The sequence below is a fragment of the Armigeres subalbatus genome, chromosome 3 (assembly GCF_024139115.2).
Source record: "Armigeres subalbatus isolate Guangzhou_Male chromosome 3, GZ_Asu_2, whole genome shotgun sequence".
NCBI lineage: Eukaryota > Metazoa > Arthropoda > Insecta > Diptera > Culicidae > Armigeres > Armigeres subalbatus.
The window spans coordinates 209,781,809-209,809,776 of record NC_085141.1 but is presented as its reverse complement, the minus strand read 5'-3'; the positions used below and the strand labels follow the sequence as shown (position 1 = coordinate 209,809,776).

General features: G+C 37.8%; 1 protein-coding gene across 2 annotated transcripts in view; it reads right to left on the bottom strand.

Annotated features, from left to right (window-relative positions):
- LOC134227984 (protein spitz-like) overlaps window positions 1-27,968 on the bottom strand; it is a 156,326-nt gene that overhangs the window by 97,549 nt on the left and 30,809 nt on the right. The window contains exons 1-2 of one of the 2 annotated variants that reach the window (XM_062709716.1): window positions 27,662-27,778; window positions 8,225-8,323 (exon numbers count right to left, since the gene is read on the bottom strand). In XM_062709716.1, coding sequence (XP_062565700.1) covers window positions 8,225-8,323; window positions 27,662-27,668 — 106 coding nt within the window. In that variant the 5' untranslated portion in view covers window positions 27,669-27,778. Of the gene's footprint in view, window positions 1-8,224; window positions 8,324-27,661; window positions 27,779-27,968 lie in introns of those variants that run through there. The other variant, XM_062709715.1, reaches the window with a different exon arrangement.

The window sequence follows — 27,968 nt, the reverse complement described above, 5'->3', positions numbered from 1 at the left end:
TTCCCCTCGTCGATTTTTCTTCTAACACCTTGTAAACAAGCTCTGTGAAATTATAGGTGCCAAGGGCTGAAAACCTCTTAAATAAAGACGATAATAATAATAAACCTCTGTGAACTGTCAAAATAAGTGAGGTTAAGTTAGAGTTTGCATTGGTCTATTATAGTTTGTAGGATCCTCCACAAACATCCTCGTCGCTTATCACGCCTGTCAAGGAGATCCTACTACCCACACCCAACCTAGATAAAAAAGAACTAAAATAAAAACGAACAGCCTCACTGGCGGTTGAATCCTTAGCTTTGTAATGCAGAGTGAATCGCTTGCGCCAATACCACCCGTTACCTTTCCATTAGGGAATATGTTTACAGCGGTTTGAGAAAGGACGCAACCTATAACTAAATGTCATCTGTCAGGTCCCTGCACCGAAAATCGGGTTGCCAAACCTCGTGAGTTGTCAAACTTTAGAATAATTTCCACGAAGCAAAATTATAAAACTAATTGCAGCAAGAAATTGTGCCTCTTTTCGTTCGTGACTATTAGGGCCGATGCCCACGTAGCGTTTTTCCAACGCTGCGTGCACACGGCGTTAAAAGGACGCATGTGTGCATCGGGAAAAAGCGGTAACGCAGCGTCACCGCACCGATGCACACCTGCGTTTCTTCAACGCCCCGTGCACGCAGCGTTGAAAAAACGCTACGTGGGCATCGGCCCTTAATGGTACGCGTCGTGTCTCTTAAAAATAAGTGTAAATTTCTAAGTTGTGAATAATTATGGTGTATAATAGCATTATGTGTTTTTTGTTCTTTTGGATTCTTTAAAAATAGCAAGAAAACGTTACGCCTAATAGAACGGAAAGTTTACAATAGACCTACAGAAATGCGGTTTTTGTAAATGACAAATAGAATTATATAAAAAAGAGGAAATTGCAAGAAAAGCTTAAATATAAGCGGTGTAGTAAAGACAGAGATGATGATAGGTGTACTAATGCCTGGAATAGGTCCAGATCTGGGCCTTTCCTTTTCGTGTCTCCTTCTGTGTGAAATCCCGGAGGACTTTCTTCTCTGCACCCACATTTTCCTGGACCAGCCAAGCCGATTGGAAAGAAACGTCGTCCAGCTACGGGTCCGAACCAAGTCGTCAGCTACCAGGTCCCCGGCGGCCATTTTGAAGACCCAAACAATCAATTATGGGATCGGACACGTCACGTTTTGCTCCTCGAATCTAGTCGACGGGGTTTGGCATGCCAAACCCCGTCAACTCACCCCGCCACCAACCAACCTGCAAGCAACGCTGTCGGCCTATCCTCGCCGTTAGCCGCCGTCATAAGTCACGCGCCAGCAAGCAATGGCATCGGCCAATCCTCGCTATCGACCACCGCAATCGAGCAACTGCATCCAACGTCATCGGCCTCATGATCAAGTTCCGTCGGCCTCGCCCACTTGTCAACAATCGCCGTAGACCACAACCCCGCATGCATGCCACCATCCATCAAGCTAGCCAATGAACACCACCATCCAAAAGCGCAAGTACACCTATTCAAATGTATGTCCCTCTCTATCTAGGGCCCCGTAGAGGCCAAATAAATATAAGCATGTAAAATGTATTTACGGTGGTCAGTTTCTTTTAGAAAGGCACCATAATAGTCCTTATACACCCTCTTGCACACGCTCTTCCGTGCCCAAAAAGGGGGCAATCAAGCCTCGATATTTAAAGTCCGCTGGATAAGAGTGAATTCTACCTTGCTTTTGAACAATTTTGCTTCCAGCAAACGTGGCTTGAGCGGCTATTCGTCTTACCTTTAGTGGTTTGATGCCAATCAAACGACAATCTTCCTCGTACGGTGGCAAGTTCGTCGCACGCAAGTATTGATCGCACGAGGGAGCAATAAAGTGCCCTAAAGCGGATCACGGAACTCGTCGGCGATTTTGAAGATAAAGCCCAATTGACGCTCGGGCGATAATATCAGTCTGAATGTCAGTCCACTACCCAGGATAACGCCAAGATCCCTGATGTCCTAAACTCGAGCGATCGATTCTCCGGATAGGACGTAGTCAAAGATGATTGGTCTGTTTTTTTTTATACCAGTCTGGCTGCAAACGTGCAGTGTGCAAGACGCAAGGTGTATTCCATCGTGATTCAACTGTAAGACCCTAGCGTTATTATGGGTCCAGTCATCTCTTTGACCAAGATACGAATGCAGCTGTTACGGGTAGCAGTACAAGGTTGGGATGGCTCCTTGTCGCAAAATTTAGCGCTTCAGTGGACCGAGTTCCACCAGCAACTACCTGCTCTCTAGGACATCAATGTGGAACGACAGGCTTTCACTAACCATCTTTGATGTAAATCTGTGATGTCACTCAGTCCTTTCTCTGTGGCCATAGATGGGTTCATCCAAAACCTTCTAGCAAACATCTTTGTGAAAGGAGATGACATCTCAGGTAGAACAAGAGTTAGAGCACAAGACGCTGTCAACGCGGCGCAGAAATGGGCCACCTTCATCGTATTCTCTAATTCAGCTAGCAAATGCGTAAGAGGACACGTGTGCAGCAACTGGAACCAGTTTTATGTCCAGACTAAAATTTGATCAGCGTACTATCCTCCACCAACAACAGATACTTCCCCATCGTTTCGAGCTCCTTTGCTCTAACTCAGCTAAGTCTGCCTAACTGTAGAATAAGGTGGACCACTCTTATATGGGCAGTCTCTCCTCATTAGCACGGAGGGAGGAGTTGACACTTCTTTCTAGCCAACTTAGAAAACGTCATAGAATGGGACATCAGATTCCACAGAGCTAGTGGTTCATCCGCTTCATCAGATGCAGCAACCAAGAAAACCGTTTTACTTACAGATACATCTTAATCTCTGGGGTAGCCACCTTACCGTCCGACGAATATGTGCTTATGTTGCACTATACAATGCCCAACTGAAACAACCCTGAGTTTAGTGTATCTTATCGGGCATGCCAAAATCGACCACCTGGATTCCTTAACACTCTTTAGACCAAGCGAACAAAGCTGGCGACCTTTTAGTCGATTATTAGACCGGTAGTCCTCTACGGATACCAGACTTGGACAATGCTCATGGAGGATCAACGCGCACTTTGAGTTTTCAAGAGGAAAGTGTTGCATACTATCTATGGCGGGGTGCAGATGGAACACGGTACATGGAGAATAAACCACGAGCATCAGATGTTAGGAGAACCATCCATCGTTCACACCGAGAAAATCGGAAGACTGCGATGGGCGGGCACACAACCAGAATGTCGGACAAAAACTCGGAGAGATTGAGTCTCGGCAACGGGCAGAATAAGGCGAGGTGCACAGCGAGCAAGGTGAACGATCAGGTGGAAGACGATTTGCGGTACAGACTTTGTACCGGACAACTAAATTCTAAACACCGGAAAACCGAATTCTATATTCTAACAAAGGTATTAGTACTATCCGTATCAAATGATGCCGTCGGAAAAACACAATTACATGCTTCTGACGAGAAGGAGGGTGCTAATGTGGAGTCTAGTAAGGAAAAGCCCTAGCAGAAATCAAATACTCAACCCCAGTTTAAAGCCCCAAACTTCCAAGGATACATTCAAAGGTGTTTATAACGCTTTCTTTGCTTCCATAAACACTCAAAAATTACAAGGCCCTGCCCGAACAAACCTTTTAATCCTACTGCCGATTTTATCGATGAATTACGAAACTGTAACTTTCTATTAGATGCTAAAAAAATATAAATTTGGCATAAAAAAATAGGAAATTGCCAATATAGAGAAATCAATAAATACAATTTCCACAAATAATGCAAAATTTACATAAACAATTAAGATTTTTCCACAAAACAAAAATATAATAACTTTTTAAGGCAAAAATTTCAATTATGAAAGAAGAATTTTCTATAAAGAAATCAAAATGTTCCACGAAAAAAACCCAGATTAATCCACCTAGTGGTGATAGAGCCTTTTTCGTGTGTTATAAAAATAGTATTCTGGCCATAACTTCTAAGCCCAGGTTGAGGGTAAGTGCCTAAAAATTGAGCTATCTTTGTAATGTGCTTTTTTATGAAAAAGTATTTTGGCCATAACTTCTACGCCCATAGTCCGATCTAGCCAATTTTCTTTAGGAAACAATGGGACATAATTCTGCGTCGAATGCAACCTGTTGCGAGTATGTTGGTTAAGAGTAAGTGCACGAAAAGAGAGCTAGACTTTTTTGCACGCTTTTTCTACAATAAATAGTATTTTGGCCATAACATCCAAGCCCATAGTCCGATCCGGCCAATTTTCAATAGGAAATAATGGGACAAGTTTCCCCGTCGAATGCGTTGCGTTGCGAGGAAATCAGTTAAGGGTAAGTACAAAAAAAATGAGCTAGACTTTTTGCGCACACACACAGACATCACCTCAATTCGTCGAACTGAGTCGATTGATGGGTCTCCGGGCTTCCGAAAAAAAGTTTGTTTTTGGAGCGAATATATTGCCTTTACTCGTACTTAGACTACGAGAAAGGCAAAAATACAAAATTTTCATAAATGAATCAATATTAGCAATAAACAATTTCAAAATTTTCCACAAAATAAATATTTTTATCCATAAAAAAATTTAAAAAAAAATGTTAATTTCCACAAAAAAATAGGAAAAAGTAATAAAACTGAGCGTTTTTCCATAAATGTTATAAAGCGCTTAAAATTCATGGAAAATTTTCCTATTTTTTCATTGCTATTAATTTATTTTGTGGAAATTTTTAAATTTGTTATGGAAAAAAACTTTAGGTTGTGGATAATTTTATAGTTTTTTATTACTGATATTGATTTATTTATAAAAATTTTGTATTTTTTCCGTGGAACATTTTGATTTCTTTAAGGAAAATTCTTCCTTTATAATTGCAATTTTGTTTTAAAAGTGCTAATTTATTTTTGTTTTGTGGAAAATTCTCAATTGTTTATGAAAATTTTGCATTATTTGTGGAAATTTTATATTTATTTGTTGCTCATACTCTGATTTCTTTATTGGTAATTTCCTTTTTTTTATGAAAAAAATCTAATTATTCATGGAAATTTAATTATGCTGCCATAAGGTGCTCCCTGTTTTAACATATTAAAGCAGTCCCAGATTACCAAAAGAGTACCAGATGTACTCTACCATACCAGATATACTCAGTACCAGACTAAGTAAAAGTTATTTAAACATGTCTTCTCCATATCATATTTGTTTTCCGCAGCATCACGGCAGTGGACTACAGTCAGCCTCTAATACAAGAGTGATATGGTAGAAAATCCGGCGATGATGAGTTCGGTTTTCAGTCCAGTCTCGGATGCTTTCATGTGGGACACTTATTCGACTGCTGGGCATTGTGTTCCCACTAGAAGCACATTCATGCAAATGTAAGGCATAGAAAAGCCATCAATAAATAACTGAGCTAATAGAACATTTAATCGAAAATCAGGACAAGTTCCAGTAAGAATGTTGAAGAAAACTGAAGTGAAAAGTACCTCCTGGTCTAAGATGGATTAATGTCGACTTTCCAACGTGAATGAGCGCACTCACGTAGAACGTTTATCCCGAAGAGCGCGGCACAGTGGAAAAGCATCAACCGTCAATCGTCACCAATCGAAACGCGCGCACGAGTGCTTTTCGAGATTCTATTCTTCTAGTTGGAAAGTCTATACAGTCTATATGTACAACATACCATCACAAACCAAATAAAATATATCGATTACTATTTCCAATCCGCCCTTTCAGGTTCCCACGACCGATTTCCATTTCGAGGTGAAAAGTTTGAAAAATGTGCTTTGCTACAGTTAACAGCCGCAGAAACTTGGTTTAAAGAAATTGCCAAAATGAAAGTCAGCTCGTCGTTTAATGATTTTGGTCTATGTTGCCTAAAGATGTTGCCTCATTTTTTTGTGTGTTTTCGGCATTTCCGAACTTTTGCCTATCTGCTGCTCCCCACAGACAGTCAGCAGCGGTGGTACGGTGCAGTGGAAAATGAAGAAAGTTTTCGATTTTCGTCGACTCTGGCCGCACATATTTTCTCAGCAGCAACAGCAGCAGCAGCTCTTCTTCATGATTCATCGAGAGGCAACGATCTGGAGGGAATCGAGCAATGTGGAGGAAAATAGAGCACACAGGTCTATAAACGTAATACCCGTTATGATTGTTTATGAAAGATGGATGGTTTGATATTTGATTTTTACTTTGTTCTCATCATGGATCACGATAATGAAGCTTTCAACCAGCTATTATTATCTATCGAAACCCTAAATGGTTTACATCTGGCACCTTTTCCATCTGTCAACGTTTCGCTTGTGTAACAGTCCCCCTAAGTGGTTGTGGTCTTCAATCGAAACGTGGAAAATTGAAACCGTACAAATTCCTTTGAAATCTCGTATGATTAACTCAAACATACTTCATTATTTTTATGGAAATTTAAATCTTTCAAGAATTATGCTGAAAAATTATTCTCAAGTTTCCAATATGTTATTGTAATTATTAGACAATTATACTGTTAGGATTGTATGATTTCTATCTCTGATTGTAACATTTTTCCTGACCATTTTCATCATCATTGAATGCAATCCAAACGTTCGAGTTAGACCAGGAGACTCACTAGAAGTTGGTCCCTTTTAAACATATCATACAGGTGCTGCATTTACTGCAGTAACTACCGCCTTCACCTGGGTGTCAGTAAACGAATCAGCAGTTACATCTATCACGAAAGCGTTGTGGAAAGTACACAGTGGATGCACTTTTGTGCAACACGCCGTTGCGAATGCAAATTAATCACTTAATGCACAATTAATTTCCATCCTTGTTGCATTTAGGTTGACACTACGACGAACTGTGCACGCTGGCGGGCGAAAGCGCATTCATGAGGAGCGCGTGCTTGGGATGCAGTTTTGCTTTCCACGGTACTCGCACACAAAGTAACGTTCATACCTCACATATCGCACGAATCCCAGTAAGGAAAATTCTTCATAACGTAAGCACCTCTTCTCGTTCTCAGTTTCCGTTTGTTCTTGTGGGCATCTTTCTCCATATGTAAGTGCACATGGAAAATACAATGGAAAATGTTCGTATAGGAGAATGGGTTGGCGACAAAAGTAGGAACTTTCAATTATTTTCCACTTCCAGTCCGGCAATAATAATTTACTTTACCCAGTACAGTAGAAGAACACTGCCATTGCGCAGTGGCAACTCTTCTAACAAAATGCACGTTTAAACTGAAATTCCGTTTGACTAGGCGATTTTGTTTTAAGGTTAGGCAACCCTGACAATTATAACAAGTAATATAAATGTAGAATGTTTTTTTACCGTAGTGAACTATACTATCTTTGTTAGGTTCAATCGAAATGGGAACATACTTGAGATCTACGATTATATTGTTATATTGTTGAAAACTTCGATTAAGAATTACCAGATTTTATTCAGATTTGGTCCGCTTTGCTGTCGCTGAAGACGCTACCACCGTGAAGGGTATCGGATTTTCTTCGGAAAATGCGCTGCTACACTTGTGGGTCGTCCAAACCAGCGAATGCAAACAGGCAAGTCCACAGCGGTAACGGGCTGAGTGCACTCGCGTTGTAACAAACATAATGCAGTATAATTTTATTTCCTTATACATATAGGTGCAGGGCGGCGATATGGCCGGGAAAGGGCTTTGATTTTTTGCCTCGTTTGCATCCAGACGAGGCGTTGTCCTGTTTTTAGTTCAGGGTTTTGCTTTGCGGCCAAACGGCTCCCCAGCCACGCAACGCAGCGGGAGAGACGCCTTTTATCAGGCGGGTATTTCTTGTCGAAGATTTTGTAAAAGGCAAAAACAAAGGTTTATGGGCTCGTGTGGTCCTGTTTCGGCCGATAGTTTCCAGTAAGTGTGTCTGGTGAAGTCCCCGACAGTCTATAGATTACTCCGTACGGGTAAAATTATGTGAAACGGTGGTTATTGCGCTACAGGACTGATGTAACTGCATAGGATACAAATATTTTATTACATCTTTTGGAATGGTGAAGTAAGTGAACTATTATCCCTGGCACTGACACCCTTGAAGAGAAGTAGTAAGTAGTAGATAAGACAAAATACGTGTTTACCATCGCTTAAAATCAAAGATAGAATATTTTACGAGTAATCAATATCACTGTCTAAAAATTCTAGCCGACCTGTTTGAACAGCATCATACACATTCAATAGAATTGAATATCATACAAACTGCAATTTATATTAAAAAAATCACTCACCTGTTACTCTGCATACTGTACTTAAAATTAGAAAAATTGCAACGTAGGGAAATAATAAGCTAGATATCCTTCGCAACCGGTAGCTTATTCGTCTCCTTCCTGAAAGCAGATAAGATTAAAACGAAACGAATTACTACTCTGAACCAGAAAGCAAATATTCTATAGATTATTAATCTGAATCATTACCCAAGCTTTCCCAGGCGCTAAAGCATAATTAATGATCGGAACAGGAGTTTTACGATATCGCTGTGGCAGTTCCGTTGCTGCTTGGAATGTTCTCCACTAGCCGATGTACTGCCCTCGTGTGTATACAAATTTGTTCTCCCGGAGCCAAACGAAAATGATACCCGTGAAAAATTTAATTGAACCCACCCCGACGCAAGCACACGGCTAGAAACCGTAAAACATAAAACGTTTATGCCCCCGCCCTGCTTGTTTGGGGGGCGATTAATTAAGTCGATGTTGGCGGGTACGATCGCGGAACGAACCAATTCCCGACTGTCTATGCAAATAATCATAGCCCCTTCTTCGGCGGCAAATGTGCTCAGTGTGTGCGGTCTTCGGTCGAACACTTGTTCCTGGATGGCCCCGAAGACACAACCGATGGCTAAACCGCTGAAGACTCTATAGGAGTACGTGCAAGCACCTCTATGGCTATACGTTATTTATATGGGAGAATTGAAATGTTCTTGGAAGCAGCCTGCGCTCTAATCTTCCGGAGGCCAGTTTGTTTGTTCGGTGGAATAGTGCACTGTTTGCTTTATACATCCATTCAGCGCATACTTAATGAGTTCAATTTTAAAATTTCTAAGGCTTTATGATGCCCGTTAGCAACTCTTTTACAAATAGAATGCACCACTTCCGTACAAATGAGGAATGTTGTAACAAGCACATAATCATAATCAGTTGGTTGTTCTGATTTGGACAATGCCCCCCCGGTTAAGTTATTGACTAATTAGAGTCGAATCATATGACCAGAAAGCACAAAAAAAATTAAGTGAGACGTCATTGAATTAACTTAATCTTATTTCACGACCAACGACTTTTCCATTTTAGAAGTTCAGATCCCAACTTGGCATGATCTAAGATTTTTATTATTCTGATATCACGCATATACTCTCCTCATGCACTCATTTTTAAAGTGTATTAGCAGAATTAGGAGTTTTGAAGAATTTAACAATTTTTTTGCTGGGAATTAAGTTCTTTTTAATTTGTAATTGCATTCAAAATTTGTTAAAGCAAAAATATTTGAAAGCACACCTGGAGACACCCAAATAGTGATACGTGTTCTCAAATCGATCATCTTTTGGTGTACGGTCGGCATCTCTCAGATGTCATAGATTTGAGGACCTTCTGAGGGCTTCCAATTTTCCCGGGAATCAACTTCTCGGGAAACGGGAAATAAAATCAAAAGTTCCCGAATTACTATCATAAATAAATTTTGGAGCTCAGGATACTTCGTTTTAAAACTGTATGAAAGTCGATTTTGCTGCTACGTTTACAATGTTGAAACACATTACAAAAGTAAGAAACTAGCCAATTTATTTTTCAGGTAACTTTATCTATCTTTTATTCTTATTAAAATGAATAAAAAAATAAAGTATGCCGCATACTTTATCTACATATTGTAGCATAAAATATCATTTTTTAAGAAGTCTGAGAAGACACAATAAAACGTTATTCTGCGGAAAATTTTATGAAAAGCATATCTCATCATGCGAAAGCGATTATGAATCGCAGATATTTCTCGAAAACATGAATAGGGGAAATGACGGCTTCGGCAGGTTTGTTCTATTATTGTCAGGAGGGTTTTTTTATAACTAATTATGGCCTAAACATTCTTTGCATATCAAAAAATATTGTGGACAAATTTCATAATATTTGGTCAACAAAAACCCCAAATTCTTTAAAATGAAATACCGACGAATTAACCCCATGACTACAGAAAAAAACAAAACATAGACTTGAAAGACTTTTGCTGAAATTGAAAATGAAGACTCACTTTCGGTGGATATGGCATAGAATAAACATAGAATTGTTAATGTTTCTGAGTATGTTTGCTGTCCATGTTCAAAAGCTTTATCTCCTTTGCGCCAGAGAATTTAGAGATTTCATCTTTGGGGCGATTCAAATATAACGTCCATTACTTTTTGAGCTTTCGAGGCACTCCCTTCCCCCTCTGTCACGCTTTTTGGTATACCTTGTAGGGGAACTGTTCCGTTTTCAATCTCACTGAACATATATTCATCTCATCGCGAAACAAACAAATACGGCACCAATTTTGTCGCTTCTTTTTGCTAACATGCGTGCTCACTGCTGAAAAAAATCACAAAAATAATAAACAAATCAAATACCTTTTCATTGCTTTGTTTTTCGTAGGACCAATATCGGAGCTATGAGATTAAGTCCAGGAGCAGTAACCCTATATGTACTGTCACAAAATCTTGAACCCCCTCCTCCCCTAAAACCTGTTTTTGAACGACCGCTTTATATTAATTTAGAGATATATCTATATTAAGAGATTTCATCTTTAGTGATATTTGAAACATGTCGCTCTGAACAAAAATCTGCGTTCTCAAAGACACTATTGCTTTATTCCGGCTCTTCCTAAATGCCTTACGATTGCATCGGACAATTCAGTAGCAACTCTACTCTTCATTTATTATCATTATGTGGATAAAGTGAAATGAAAAGGATTTTGGTTTGTTTATTAGAAGAGGGCATTTCCTCCATAAATTTTAAAAACGAAATTTTATTAAGAGAACGAAGAACAAATATTAGTAAAAATATAATTAATTAGAACCATGAATTTAGTAAATAAGACTCAAAAACTGTAAAAACACTTCCCGGGAAATTCGGGAAATTAATGTTCATATCCCGGGAATCGGGAATCCGAAGAACGTTTCGGAACAATTCGCTCATAGGAGAAAGTTTGAACGAAAAGACAGAGGCTACACGCCACAGCAGATAACGATATAGGGGAAGAGGCCCCAAAACGCCCCCCCGATGCAAAACGCCTTTTGTGGTTTCCCTCATATTTACCGCCATTAAGATGGCTGTAACAAAACTAGATCTAAAATTATGTAAGTTAGGCGAAAAAAGTTTCAAAATAGTGTATGGGAAGGTCGGAAAAACCGAAAATTTCCACATTTTGAAGAAACATCTAACATTTTGGCGAGGCAAAACGCCCTAGTGGCACTAACCTACAATGTACTTGCGTCTCCACGCACTATCCATACCAGAATGCTGATTTGCCGACGCGTGGTGTTTTGTTCCTTAGGAGCTGCCAGCTAAAAGGCGTTTTGCCTCATGAGTTTTCCGGCAACAGAATATCACCACTTTTTTGAAATGTGAATATTATCAATATGATTAAGATTTTTGACAATTTTTGAATGGCATCAAATAGCTATCTTGTTTAACTGATGCATAATGTAAAAATACCCATGAATAGCGTTACAAATAACGCAGTGTTTGCTTAGCTAGGGCATATTGCCCCCCCTTCCCCTAATGAGATAAAGGCATCTGAAAAATCCACCAGCGCATAAAACTGGGGTAGGGTAACCGGCGATAATGTTGGCCCTGGATGTAACATTGGCTCATCACGCAAATTAATCAATATTTCAGCGATAATACTTCGATTTGTAGGGAGATATTACCCACTGCTTCTTTAGAAAAGTGTATCAAACATATATCTGCTTCATAACTCTAGATTTATACACTTCTTAAACTATTAAAAGCAATTATCTTGCGTGAAAAATCACTTTGACTCGGTTTTTTAGCAGCCATGTTTCGTTGATTTATGCAGGCTGGCTGTGTTAGAGTTTTTCTTTTGCCCCATAAAAGAGTTTTCTGAATGAACATACCTGCTTTCGCACATCAGATGAATGGATAACAACCACACTATGTCAGCTATCATTTTTATTTCACAATTTCCATTGGTATAGCGACATAATAAACCAAAACTTTTTTGGACAATACTGGGGACACCCGTAGCCAAATGGTGGCATGCGCTTTCGATTTGTAGCACTACGTTAGTATAGGTGAAACTCTGAAATCAAAACATTCTCACCAATAACCCGTACTGGAGAAAATAACCGAATGCTGCAGATAGAATATCCGATGCTTGCGATTAGGTTGCCAAGAATTTTTGTAAAAACAGGTTAGGTTTCATTCGCAAATTACATAACGCTAAACTCAACCCACACCAAGCCTCTAGTAATGCTTCATGTATGGCAGGGTTCTAAAATTTATAAAGTCCTTAACGCTCAGACACAACCCACAACCTAAAACGTCATGTATAGTAAATGGGCCCTCATGATGCTTTTCTCGAATCACGATATAATCGCTTTCATTCGCAGAACATATCAAAAATAATTGCCTACCTTACGGCTTCCAAACACGATTCAAGCAAAAGCGATTCAAGCGTCAATCTTTCGTGGTTCGATACACCATTTTCTTCATAATTTCGCAAATAAATGATTCAATTAGTGTAAGAATATTTAGTTTTATCATCTTTCACACGAATCCTACAAACATTTTCTCATTTAATAATGGAAAGATATAATGGATCGTATGTTTCATTAGATAAACTTTCAACGTCATTTCATGGGAATTATTCAAATTACAAAGTCAAATTACTTGACAAATACCTTCATCATAATTTAGATTTATTATTGCTTGCTAAAAGTATTTTGATCTGTAAAATGATACCGAAAAAGTATTCTTTCAACTCGGGAAGTTGAAACACGTGAGAGTTTTGAGAGGATTCACTACAGCTGATCGATATAGAGAGGAGTGGAATCAAACGCACGTACCAATCATGAAATTTCAATGCAGGCAGAGTTAAAAGCAAGTATCCAATAATTGTATTTATGAATAATTGTGTAATAATATCAGGTAGTTGGCATAGTTATAACTGTTTATGCACAGTGCAAAGCAAGGAATTTCCTAGAATAAGTTTTACAATTGGCTTTCTTCAATAGTGCGTTATGCACCATCCCCACCTAAAGCATTGTTTACGTTTTGGAAAAAAAAGTTTTTTTGCGAGTATCGCGAGAGCGAGAGCAACACAACTGCCATGATTTCAACTAGCAGTTAATATCAAAAAGTTTTTAATACAGTTTTCATTTGTCTAAACTTCTTCACTTGCCAATATGGTAAATATTTGGGAAATAAATGATTCATATAATAGCATTTTCGTTAGCATGTCCTTGGTAAGCGTGCTATTGGGGGAATCTGAAACGCACTCTCGCAATCAGTGTGGTAGTATTTTACATGCAACCAATTAGAATTCACGCTCAATAAGATGATTTGATTTTCTCTATTTGTTTGCATACTGCCTTTATTCAACGCAAGCAAAATGACTGGTACTATAAACAGCAACCCATCTTTATCTCTCCTATGTTCGAAATCAACAATCACGCGTCCCAAGTGGGCTGAAAAATTATCCACCCGATAGGGACAAGGATGCCGACATTTTGTCCATTTCTCTCGAGACTTTCGCTGGTTTTAATGAGATATTGCGGACATTCATCGTCGGTTTTTGCAATTTGGCGTCAAAACCAAATGTAAGCCGGCTGGTTGAATAATTCTGGTTGGAAATGCAATATATAAAGATTTATAACGATAAATGTGCTCAACCGTAGCATAATGGGCCAAGGTTTGAGCCGTTACCCCTATGACGAAAAAGTACTCTCGAAGGCAGAGAGAAGCTTTGCCAGAAACAACGCACAGAAGTTGTACAAAACGATCAACAACATGTCAAGAAAAGCGCACCGGAGCCAGTCATAATCAATGACAGCTTCGGAGATCTGTTGACCGATCGAGCAGGGATGGCTGCTAGGTGGAAGAAGCATTGTGAGTTATTGTCGAATGGATAGTCGGACAGAGAGGGCACCAGCAGAATTAGGATTGAAGATGATGGACAAGCAGAGGAGCCACCCACACTAGCAGGGTTTGTAGAAATCGCTCTCAATAGATAACGAACAACGATCCATAAGAGGCAAACACTGTTTGCAATCGTTACAAGCCATGTAAACAAGTTTATCAAAACTTGTATACAAGTGCGAAAAAACAATTCCGGATAGGCAGCCGCCACCGTGAAGTGATGATAAAACGCATTGTTCTCGATCATTTTGTGTTGAGAACCATATTTTTTCGCACAGTTGTGTAAAACAAGTTGAATTGCATCAACAGAACAAGTGTTCCCGCGTTTGGAGCTTTTTAAAATAACTTATCATGAGGTATAGCCCCCGAATCAGTTTTCTATCATGACAGCTTGCGAAAAAGTCTTTCACGATATGCTCCATATTGTAAATGTATACAGAGATGGTAAGTGAGAGATGTTTTCTGTCTCGTTTGGAGTCAATCCCTGCACACTAGATGAAGTGAGAAATGTTGTTCGAGAGCTAAAGAACAGTATGGTCGTTGGGAATGCAGGCCGATCTTCAAAAGATGAGAGTGACCGGCTAAACGAAAAAATCCACCAAGCGATTGAAATTATTTGGGAGGGAAAAGAATTGCCTTCAAGCTGGCTTAATGTCCTCATATACCCTGGACTTGATATGCAAGGAATGGAACCATCAATCCATCTAACCCTAACATCACGAACCAATCAGATGTCTCACCAGACGGACCCATCCTACCCACTACGTTTGACAATAGCCAACATTTTTGAGTTTCCCATTGTTCTATTGAAATTGGGTTTCCCACTGACAATTCTATTTTGTAAACAAACCACTATTCCGAAGTGATTTTTTCCAAATAGACGTAATTATTTTTCATCATTTTTCAAGAACTTGTGCGAAAGTATGAATGCGAGGTGCTATTTCAACAAGAATATTGATGCCTTTAATACATTTTCATATTTCAATGGGCACCAAGCGCTCTACTTCGCCAAAATATCACGATAATCAAAATACATTTTCAATGGCAGGTTTCAACGATTATGATTTCGCCTTCGTATTAAATTAATCGATGATTTTGATGCTGGCATCAGAAACATGGCCGCTTCGCAGACCCCTGGACGCTACTCATTAACACGCCGGCCCGATGATCGTAAAGACTTGAAGGAATGTTTGTGTAACATCCATTGTTATAGAGACCGACGGATCGTTCGCATCTCTGCTGACGTTACTGAAGGGGTATTGTTAGTAGGGGAAGGAACAGTTGTGATTCACCTTTTCAGTATTGCGATCTAAGCGACCAGTATTCTAAAAATGTATCTCAGAGGGTCTGCTGTAGCCTTGTGAGTAAAGGCGTAGGATTGTCAATCCGGAGATGGCGAGTTCGATTCTCGGTCAGGTCTAGGATGTTTTCGAGCTGAAAACATTCTCGACACCCTAGCCATAGTGTATCCATTGTACTTGCCACACAAGATACATACTCATGCAATGGCGGGCATAGAAAAGCCTTCAATTAATAACCAAGGAAATGCTAATTGAATACTAAGTTGAAAAGCTAGGCCAAGTTCCAGTTGAAATGTAGAGCCATGAAGAAGAAGAAGAAGAAGATCTCAGAGGCATTATTTCATTCAAAACTAGCAGATCAGACACTGCTTTGCTCGGGTCCGTCGCTTAATTTTTGGTTTTAGAGACCATATAAAAAAAATGAGCATTCGCACTGACTCGGAACAGTTCCAATGGGCAGGCAAACCCAAACAGGTTTCCATTTGGTTTTTATCCATAAAGATATATGATCTGTTCGTTTTTTAGAAAAAAAAATCTCCATTTTCTCAATAAATTGCATATTATTCGGCAACTCGAAAATCGTTTTTTTGCTAAATATGACTGTGCATATGAACATGTTTCAAAATGAACAAATTGATATGAAATTTGCGAAAAAGAATCCACGTGTCTTGGAGGGACTCGAATCCTCAACCTCCTACTCTCTAGATAGGCGTGATAACCCCTACACAACAAGACCACTTAAAGGTCACGTTTGCGGAAAAGCCATCAGAATCCGAGTACCAACCTTCACCGTAAAAAAGAGCTAACCGCGGTGGAGGAACAGTAGAGAAATTACTATCGACCATGACTTCAACAATCAATTTGAATTTGATTGATTGCGCGTTTCGCAACTAGAGGCACTAGCGTCGTAATCCTTCGAGTTTGACATTTCACTCCAGCGCCTTCTGGTGACAATGTCATACGAAACATTGGTTCGTGTAACATGCTCGCAAGATGATGGTAGAGAAGTTGGACGATGGATTTTTCAGAAAAATGTTCAAGCTGTTACGTCTGTTTGTCTGTGTTCGAACTTTCTCTACACGGTTAGAAAAAAGTACCTAATATTAGGTACTTTTCACTCAAATCGGGGGTTCAGTGCGGGAACCCAAAATTAAGTACTTTTCTCTTGAAATTAAGTAAAATTCATGTAATATTAAGTAAAATTTACTTAATTTTAAATAGAAACTAACCAAAAGTTAGGTAAATTTCACTCAACTTTTGTAAACATGAGATTACTCAACGTTGGGTTCCCACACTTTAATGCCCTTGTTGAGTGGTTTTGCTCTTCTTTTTATGACAACAAAGGGAAGAGTGAGGGAGATGCAAGAGAAAAAAAGTACCTAAAATTAGGTACTTTTTTCTAACCGTGTATGGGAATGAAACTATCGGAACTCTAAGAAAATTTGGACATACTAAAGGATTTTTATAAGCTCCTGGATAAAACTATGGGTAAAATTATGAATAAATTTGTCTATGACAATTTAGGTCACTTCTACTCAATATATTCCACGAATTTCACTTCTAATGTTTTCAGATTTATAAGAAGTAATTCTTTATCAGATCAGATATGATTTCGGATTATTTTTCCTCCAGATTTTTATCTAAATTCTTTCAATTCAATAACAAAATTCCATCAGGATTTTTTTTACATAAGATTTTGGAATGATATATTGAACACATCCAAACTCCGCAAGATTTTCTATACTTCTTATATTTTTTCTTGAAATGGAACAGATTTTTTCTCTTCACAAATCTCTTCCAACCGATTATTTTTTAGGACATTCTCATGAAATTCGTTAAGAATTGAAAACATTGAATAAGCTGCAGAAATACTTTCTACAGTTCCTTAAGCTTCACTTTAAAAAATGGTTGGATTTCTCCCGGATTCAGCCAAGAATTTTACCATGAATTATTCAATAAGTTCCAACAGATGATCCTTTCGATGTTTCTCCTTTGTAGTTTTCTATCAAAGCTATTTTTTTTTAGATTTCGATACAAATCATACTGAATGTTCTACCTAGAAGTATCTAAAGAATGTTTTATCTAGATTGCTCTTTCAATTACTTTTGCAAATTGTAATGCAAAACATCGATTATTTTGAAGATGCGTATGGACTATGGTATCAGGTTGGTAGTAGTCGAACTAGGATTCTGAATAACTCAATTAAGCAGGATATTCGAGGTTTTTGGCTAACAAGTCGAGACAAAGAAAAACAGTCCCTAATCAAAGAGTAAGAACTATATATTTATCCTAGCCCTTGGATGTGTCCTGGAAGATGATGCCCTATTTTTGAAAATAAAAAAAAGCTTCTTTTGATTAGCATGCCATAACGATGACTTAGAATCGGTTTCTCTCGAAATGTGCACAATAAGAATAAAAAGATAGCAAAATCAATACGTAGTTAAAATACTTTTCTAATCGCAAAAAGGATACTTTGTGAGCTGTTCTTATTAGTTGATTCTCGACCAATCACAACTAGTAACTACTAAGTGAACAGTCAATCAAGCTAAGCTGAGCTCCAAAAAAGTTCAATCATGTTGAAAGCTATGGATCATTAAAATTAATAAAAAAAAATGATCCGGTCAACAAAGGGATTCGTTTTGCCCATTTTTATACATTCATAATAACATACGCCTTTACGTATTTCTTTCATAAGTACCCTCTAAGATCAGCGAAGGTATCCCCGGGGGACATAATTGTCTCTACCCAATTAACTGTTGTAAAATCAATTGGAAGTAAACCCTCATGAAAACATCAAAGAACACATACTAAGTTTAAATCGAAATTAAAAGCTCAAGTAATCATAAAGTAAAACGACGGAATTTTTGGCACAATAATGTTGCAAATATACAACTTTTAAAACAATGGCGCTATCGACATCACAAAATTTAGCTTTTAATTAATAAAACTATCCTAAATTCAACCAAAAGATACTTTGAATACCAGATTCTTGAAAAAAAATAGAAAACAAATCTACTATAAAATAGTCTGTTATATTCTCTACCGATCAGTAATTGTAGTTACTCTATTCCCCCAACGACATCCTGAAAATCAATCTAAACTCTATTTGTTCTAATAAACAAGCGCGTCAAATATTGCCGACAACAGTTCATATCTGGATGCAGCATCAGTTCCCATGACACCCATGCAAGAACTTGTTGAATGAATATTTGACACTGTCGCCGGAGTGTTCTATTATTAGCACTTTCCAGAAAGGCACATTCTCCATCAAGCTGAGGCTGACGACAGTTGGTTATAATAACCACTTGGCAGTTGCCGAAGTCACAGCAAAAGGCAGCAGGCAGATCCCTAAATTATGTTGCGTTAATGCGTTGCCTTCATCCTGAGCGCGTCAAATTTTGAATGAGATCAGGGAGTTGAGGGCAATTGGAAGGCACTGCGTTCTTCTTTGAACTGCGACTGCCACTGCTGAGAGTCGCTCGTAAATTACATCATTTGGGCGCCTTCTGCATCGACGTGACCCGCGACCCTGAACTTATCGGTTTCAGTTTCTAATCAGATACATATTTGCCATGAATGAAATTCCACACGTGATACTGATACCCGGTGCGCGTTTGCGAGCTGGGTGGGCGCAGGTGACTGTAATATTTTCCAGACTGTTTATCATTCTCTGAATTCTTCACGATCGGAAACGAACGGCCAAGGTGAAATATCGCGCCCACAATCAGCGCGCGTTAATTGCAAAACTTTCTGGATAACACTGAACAGGGCAAACAGAGCCGGCTGAATCATCAATGAACCGTTCGGTACTTGGGCAACGTGTTGTGACTGGGATAGAGAAATAAAATTATTTATAACTATTAGGGTCAAGTGCAGATTTCTGGCTATTTAAATACATGCATTAATAATCATGGTACAAGGAATCAAAATTATACTGTGTAGTTATTTTTTTAACGATTAAGTTGCTTACAAGTGTAAGTTAAATATCAACTTGCAGTGCATTTTCCGCACTTTGTATGATAAATGACTCAAGTTGACGAGCATATTGGTTTATATTTGACGCTTATGCATATTACAATTCAATTTTCATATAGAATTAAATTAAATAAAATACATAAAAATATCATTTGGCAAACAACAGTCTCTTAGTTGAGTCAATGGCTGTGAGTTGAAGCAGTTTGTAGAAATCCTTCCGATTAAAAAGAAGCAAATTGTTGCACGCAAACATAAACAAAACCTTCGTCTGGTCGAGGAAAAAAAAAGTTCGACACCTCACGAAATGTTTTTATTTGGCCTGACGGGGTACGTGTGAAAAATGCGGTTCCCATCATCAGTGCCGGTAAGAGGGATAAATGCAGAGAAATGCAATAAAATCCGCTGCAAAAGCCGGCACCGACCGAGCCGGGCTGTCATCAGCCTCCGGTGCTGCATGATCCACTCTACGTAGGACCGACCGAAGTGCATGCCTTTCTGGAGGGAGAAATGATTCTTACCATCACCCCGTCGGTCGATACGGAAACTTGGTTGGACAATAAACGTGAAAGAAAGGCTCATTTTAACAGCTCGGCAGGAGATTTTCTTCGAAGGAAGTTAAATCCGTAACAGCACACAAGTGCATCTTACACTTCCGACCGAGTGATCAGTGTGGGAATTCTCTTTCGCCAATTTCACGTTCGAAAAAGGGATGGCACTAAGGATGCAATGGAGGATGCAGGGAGCATGGGAATATTGGGAGGAAGATATAGGAAGGCCACTCCAATTTAAGGTGTTTATTTGTTTCCATCATTGTCCTAGTGGGAACTGCGAAGGCGAAGAAAATCTGATATATTTAATACAAAACTCTGTTTGTATAGTACAAGGATTAAAAAGTCTGATAGTCCAATTTGGTTCGGAACACGGTTGTTTATGGCGACACTACATCTATGGAAGCTGCAAACCTCTTCGCTAGTTATTTCTAGAGTTTATTCATTTTGAAACTGACACAAACTTATCCAGCACTCACAAAAATGTGAGAAGTATGAGCTGTTTTTTCTACATGTTCGGGGAAATATTTTGAAATTATTGATTTAATTTGAAATATTTTCAGGGCGCAGCTTCGCACACCTCCAGACGTGAAAAGTGCAAAATGGGTAATGAGAAGTAAGGAGGAAAAAGCGAGAAGTGAGAAATGAGATCTGTGAAAAGAGAAGTGGAGAGTGAGAAGCGTGAAGTGCAAAACAACACGAGACGCGAAAAATGATATGTTAGAAATGAGATTTGGAAAATGAGCAGCATGAAGTTAATTGTGACAACAAAGAAGTGGGACACCAAAAATGAAAAATTAGATGTGAAGAGTAAAGGGTTAGAAACAAGAAGTGAAATGTGAGAAATGAGAAGGTAGTTGTAGCCACAAATAAGAAGTGAATATTCAAGAGAAAGAAGTATGACGCGAGAAGCGAGAAAAGGGAAATGACATGTGCGAAGAGAAATGAAGAATATGTAGTGAGAACCAGGAAATGAAAAGTGAGATAAGAAAAAAATAAGCCAGAAGCCAGAAGAGGATCTATCTTAGTTGTGCGGTAAAACGCGTGGCTACAATATAAGACCATGCTGATGGTAGCCGGTTTCGATTCCCGGTCAGGTCTAGGACATTTTCTAGTTGTGAATTTTCTCGACTTCCCTGGGCATTGAAGTATAATTGTGTTAGCCTCATGATATACAAATGCAAAAATGGTATCTTGGCTTAGAAACCTCGCAATTAAGAACTGTAGAAGCTGCGAGGCGGCAATGTCTCAATGGGGGATCTAATGCCAATAAGAAGAAGAAAGAAGAAACTAGAAGTGAGAAGTGAGACATAAGATGTGAGAAGTCAGAACGAAGTAAGGAAATGTGAGAATTTAGGCGAGTAATAAAAAGTGAGATGCAACAGGTAAGAAATGAGATATGAGAAATAAGAAGTAAGAAGAAGAAATGTGATGTTGATAAATGAGGAGCAAGCTTTGAAATTAAAGAATTGAAATGTGAATTCAGAGATAAATTACGTATACTTTGTATACGAGAAAGGCAAAAAGAATATAAACGTAAGTAAAATTGGGAATCGTTTCTATGTTCTGCTCATCGAGCTCAAACAGGCATTCATGTTGCACAATATCAGCAGTAAGTTTACCAAAATACAACGGTCATATGTATTTGTGTTTGTCCTTAAAATTAAGGTCAAATATAAATAATACATGCGTCAAGTTGTGTATTAGGGTGCCAATGAAAATGACATTTTCGAATTTCAAAAAGCGACATTGCTCACAAATTTCATTACCCCAAAATATGATCCAAGTGAAATTTGAGCTCAATCGGATATGATTTAGAGGTGCCTAAAATTCATCCAAGTTTTGAAAATTTTTACCCATGAAAATTTTCTCAAGGGGAAACCAAAGGAAAAGTCGAAAATCGAATTTTTGTTTTTGATGCCAAATGACTTAAAATGCACGAAACGTCGAGGTCTGATGTTATTTCATTTTTTTTTTGAAGGATCGATTTTTTATCTTAGAACATGTTTGGCACTTTTATAACACCGTATTTTACACCAAACGTCTTCGTAGCCAAAAATATCCCCCTATGCAAATTTGCGTCGCTGAAAATATCCCCCTACGTCGGACATGATTTAGAGGTGCTCAAAATTATTCAAAACTTTATATTTTTTTCTCACAGAGGGAAATTTTTTTTTTAATTTTTTGATGCCAAAGGACCTAAAATGCAAGAAACTTTGAGATTTTTTTTTAATCGACTGCTTTGAGACTTCGAAAAAATTTCTTATGGCGAAAACAATTTTTTATCGAATTTAAAAACCGGACGTTACGCAAACATTTCCTAAGCCCTTAAATACACAGGATTATGTTTTTACACGTTTTTTTCGCTCGTAATTTTGACCGTGTGACTTCAATTTGGCACCAAAGTCTTAGCAACATGTATCAAAAAATGCTAAATAATTCAAAGAAAAATCAGATGGTAATTAATATGCGGCATAAGGATAGGATAAGTGCAAAATTGAGAAAAAAGTAAATCGGGTAAAAACAGAATTCAGAGTATGCCCCTATGCCAAATTTGAGCTCCATCGGACAGCATGGTCTTGCTTTGTAGCCGCGCGTCTTACCGCACGGCTAAGGCGGGCACAGACATGATTTAGGGATGCCTAAAATTCATCAAAGTTTTCAAATTTTTACCCATGGAAATTTGCCAAGTGGGGACCAAAGGAAAAGTCGAAAATTGAATTCTTGTTTTTGATGCCAAATGACTTAAAAATGCATGAAACATCGAGATCTGATGCTAGGGTATCTGTTCCTATATCAATAACAATAAGCCAATGCGCATATGAAATGCATTTATTTCTCACCCAATAATCAAGAAACATGAGAATAATTATGCTCGGCTCACGTCATTTTTAATTGATAACAATTTGGTAACTTCAAAAATGAAATTGTTATCACATTATAGAAGTATTTAGCTGAAAAACATCATCACTGCCATGCACCTTTTTCAAAACATTCAAAAACAGTTAATCCTATGCCTGTACCTATATCAATAATACTGTTTCCAACATAAAATACGCACACTATTACTTGTGTGTATATGTACGTAACGATATGATTGCAGTGATGCCGAATTCTTCAATGTTTTGTATTTGAGTTGAAATATAATTACAAAATTACAGTTTTCGTTGTAGTTTGCCAACTTGTCAGTTTAATTTTACGTTTGTCATAGCTTATCTCTTCGATATACCTTGTTTTACAAACATAAGAGTTGAATTTCACAATGAAAGTTCATTCAAGCATTTTTGAAATAAAAATCTAGGTCGGCAACCCTTGCCGATGCTGCAGCCATGTAAATAGTTTGGAATACGGACAAGAATAATTTAGACGTTGTTCGAAATAAACCTATATCAAACTATAGGAAATCGCGTTAGTTTTTCAAATATGATTATATTTATAGTGAAATTGTGATGTGCTCTATGTGTTGTGAAGTGTATTTTGAAAAGATTCATTTGTTTTAGCTTGAAATTGAGTGGAAAACAACGGCGTGAAATGAGATGAATCTGCTAGTAGCAATCGAGCAGTGCATCAAATCAACAGTTCAGAGGTAGGAAAATGGAAATAAATGTGTTTTATAATTTTGTTTTTAATAATTTGAGTCTTGTGAACTAAAACATTACTCAAACGGAATTTTAAATAATATTACAAACATTGGAGAAGGTGGTCTATTCATTATTGTGTACATACGATGTGAGAAATTATAATCAAATTGATTTTTTATTTGGTTTATCGACGGTTGAGATTAATATACGGGCTGTTATTAATATGGGAACAGATACCCTATCTAAAAAAAATGAAAAAATCGATTTTTTCTCTTAGAACATTTTTGGGACTTTTTTTTCAGATGATTAAAAAAATTTTCATCGAATTTTAACACCGGACAATACGCAAACGTTTTCGTAGCCAAAAATATGCCCCTATGCAAAATTTGAGCTATGTCGGACTTGATTCAGGGGTGCTCAAAATAAATAAAAACTTTTTTTTTCTCACAAGGGGGGAATTTTTGTTTTGTTTTTTGATGCCAAAGGACTCAAAATGCATGAAACTTAGAGAATTTTTTTTTTTGAAAAAAATCGAAAAATCGAAAATTTCTTATGGCGAAAATAATTTTTCATCCAATTTTTAAAACCGGACGTTACGCAAACATTTCCTAAGCCCTAAAATATGCCCCTATGCAAAATTTGAGCTCCGTCGGACATGATTTAGGGGTGCTCAAAATCTTGATATCAAAATTTTGAATTTTTTGTAACTTTGAAAAGTTTCTTCGCATGTTTATGTAATGCTAAGTAATGTTCTGATGATCGTCAATTTAAAAAAAGTAATATTAGGCAACTACAAAAAGCTCCAACTACCCAGTTAAGACATTCATTCCGTATGTAACGAGAGTCGGCCGACAGCGTATGTTTAAACAAATGTTATTGTAATGTGTCCATGTTATAAAATGTTTAATGTTTCTAGTAATCTTTTGAAAAAGGTCCAATACACGGGACCGAAACGTCGGGCTATGCCAAACTAGCCGTCTTAATTAAATTAGACTGAGAAAGCCAACGTCAACGTCATAGTTAAACAAATGTCCATAAATTGCGATTAAGTGAAGTGAGAAGTGAGAATTGCTTCACATAAGAAATAAGACGCGAAAAATGGGAAGTGAACCGAGGAGTAAGAAGTAAAAGTGAGGTGAGGAAAATAATAAATGTGAAGCGAGAAGTTAGAAATGAGAAGTGAAGAAGGAAAAGTGAGAAGTAAAGAGTGAGAAGTCGGAAGTGAGAAGTGAGATGTAAGAAGTGAGAAATGAAAATTGGCATATAAAAGAAATTATTCCTTTTTATTCCTTCTTCTTCTTCTTCTTCCTTCCTTCTTCTTTCTTCTTTTCTATCTGTTATCATCTTTCTTCTCTTTCTTAACTCTTCTTTCTACTTCTTTCCTCTTATTTCTACTCATTATTCTTCTATCTTCATTTTTTAAATCTTTTGTTTATTTGAGAGGCTCTTTTGCCGTAAAGCGCTACGCAGCCGAAATCTTGTTTCTAGTACAATTTTAATCTTGATTCTTATAAATAATGTTAGGTCGAGGTTAGGGAATACAATAATACAAAGGGAAATTTCTATCTTCATATAACTCCCCAATTTTATTACCATTTCAAACTTCTCACCTCTTACTTCTGTTTTTCTCACTACTTGCTTTTCGCTCCTGACTTTTCTCTCTTCAATCATTTCTCATTTCTCATTTCTCATTTTCACTACTTACTACAAACATCGCATTTCTCACTCTTCATTTGTTACTGCTCTTTACTCGCTTTGAACATCACATTTCTCACTTCTCAGTTCTAACTGTTCATTATTCATTTCTCACTTAAAACATCTTGCCCCCTTATCACTTTACACGTTAATTTACGTAATTAGGGAAAGGTGGTCGGTTGTCGGCATCCTTTTGTTCTTGGTTCATAACTTTTGCCCAATTGAACAAGAAAAAGAAAAAGGTGATCGGTTGCCGGAGAAATAATATGAGCTGTGGGCGTCATGGCTGAAAATGTCATTGTTTATTATGTAAATGGCAATGACATTAATTATATTTAAGTACATTATACATATTCAATTAGGCTTCCAAAAATTCTTATTTTTGCTCACAACGTGGCCAATAACCTGAAATTAGGCAATTAGCTTTGATTTGTCTTGACATCTCCCTTGGAAAATGGGGTGCCGACAACCGACCATGTTAGGGTGCTGACAACCGTAACAATCACGAGCCTGTGTCAAGCGCGGTGTCATTATTATCATCAATAGACATAGCCCGCTGTCATTATTGAAAAGCAATATGAATAAGAATTAGTGCCCGGGACATCCTGGCTACGATCTAGCGATGGGCTAAACAACAGGATGTCAGTAGCCTGAGCAACCCTCCTTAGCCGTGCGGTAAGACGCGCGGCTACGAAGCAAGACCATTCTGAGGGTGGATGGGTTTGATTCCCGGTGCCGGTCTAGGCAATTTTCGGATTGGAAATTGTCTCGACTTCCCTGGGCATAAAAGTATCATTGTGCTAGCCTCATGAAATACGAATGCAAAAATGGTAACCTGGCTTAGAAACCTCGCAGTTAATAACTGTGGAAGTGCTTAATAAACACTAAGCAGCGAGGCAGCTCTGTCCCAGTGTGGGGATGTAATGTCAATAAGAAGACGAAGCCTGAGCAACCATTTTGAAAAGTGAAAAAAGAATAATTTCAAACGCTACGGTAGCATTCAACTTTGTATCACAAAATAGAGTAAATTACTTTATTAATATGTTATAGATTTACCTTTTCGATCGTTTTATGTCGTTTTGTAACAATAAGTTAATGACCGAAAAAAAAACTTTTGATTAGGGTTTCACTTGATAATAAAATGTTTTCTTTGTTAAAAGCATCTGTTTGGATTGGTAGTCGACACAAAAAGAACGTGCCTATATAGCGCATGAATGACATGTGTCAAAATGTCCATATCTGTTATCTGTCAAAAGTTACAATCAGTTCCAGCAACCGACCACCTTCCCCTACATTATTTCGGTTGAACAGTCGCTGAAAAAAAATTGTTCCGATTTGTCTCCGAATCGCACAACGCCAGCACAGGTTAGCTTGTTACACGACAGAGTTGCATAGTTTTCATATTTAACATTTCATCAGCTTCCATTTGAGTAGAAACGAGAATGATGAATTTGCACAAAAATGCAAACTTTAAAAAAGAGTTTTATCAAAATATACACTTTCGGTTGTTATTATCGTTAAATTTGACTTCTTTTTCTAGTTCATTGTATGAAAAAAGCTAAGATTTTTTTTGGTTTTTCATAGCCGTGAGAATTTGAATTAGCAGAAAAAACGATGTCATTAAAGCTCATTCTTATAAATTTGTTACAGGGAGATATAGATGGAAAGATTCTCCTATCTCATAACCACATCATGGAGATCTTCCCTATTTCATAAGAAAATGTTTTTTTCTGCAATGGTTTCTAATTATCAGAAACCACTTTCAGACAAATACAAGCACAAAGGCATATGCTCTAATGAGTGAACTACATCTTTTAGTGGAATAAGGAGCTAGTTATCTGTTCTCTGTGATTAGTGAATGAAGAATCAAACATATTTTTATCAAACTATTATGTAATGTTCTAATACAAATGGCCAATAAGGAATACGACATTGATACCCAATGACAACTGATCCGCTATCAAATATTTATTATAATGTAGCAATCAGTAGCAACAGCGAAGGTGTAGCGATTACGCACACGGGAGAGAATAAAAATCCATTCAAAGTAGAAAGTTGACATCATGCCATAAAAATTAATATTTAAACAACCAGTCTGGCGCAAGCAATGAACCTGCCCCGATAGCAATCAATAGGCCACCTTGTTCACACATTTTGCGCGTTGGACACATATTGACACTGTGATAGGCTGATTGATAAGACTGACACTGATTTTCGTTGGTCGGCCCACGCGTTGTGACAGGCATGTGTAAGGCATAAATGGAGTAAATATTCACACAGCGGACCGACAGGAACGTCTCATCGTGTTGACATAATCCTGGGCTTGAATATTAGAGCATTCAAATACATGGCGCTGAGAAATTACTTCTATGTGATTATTATAATAAAGTATCTCTGTAATTTTGATTCAATGTGGTATTAACGGTCATTCAATTTTAATTTTGTACGTACCCATCATTACTCGAGATTTGCGGTTAGATGGTAAGATTTTGTCACCGATTGTCAAATTCTTAGCTGATTAAAGCAACGCACTCTAGATTAATTTCAGTATGATCCTGTTGGTTTCCTATACAACCTAATCAACTAATTAAATGTTTGCAATTTCAATTATTATCCAAATCAGATCCAAACCATTTGCTAACTTTTTCAATGTCTCTTTTTTTCTTTTACACTGCGAGCTCAAGTTTGATTATGCGTATCGTCCAATATTCGTGATTATGCATAACGTCCGTTATGCCCATGGCCAACGTCGCGCACT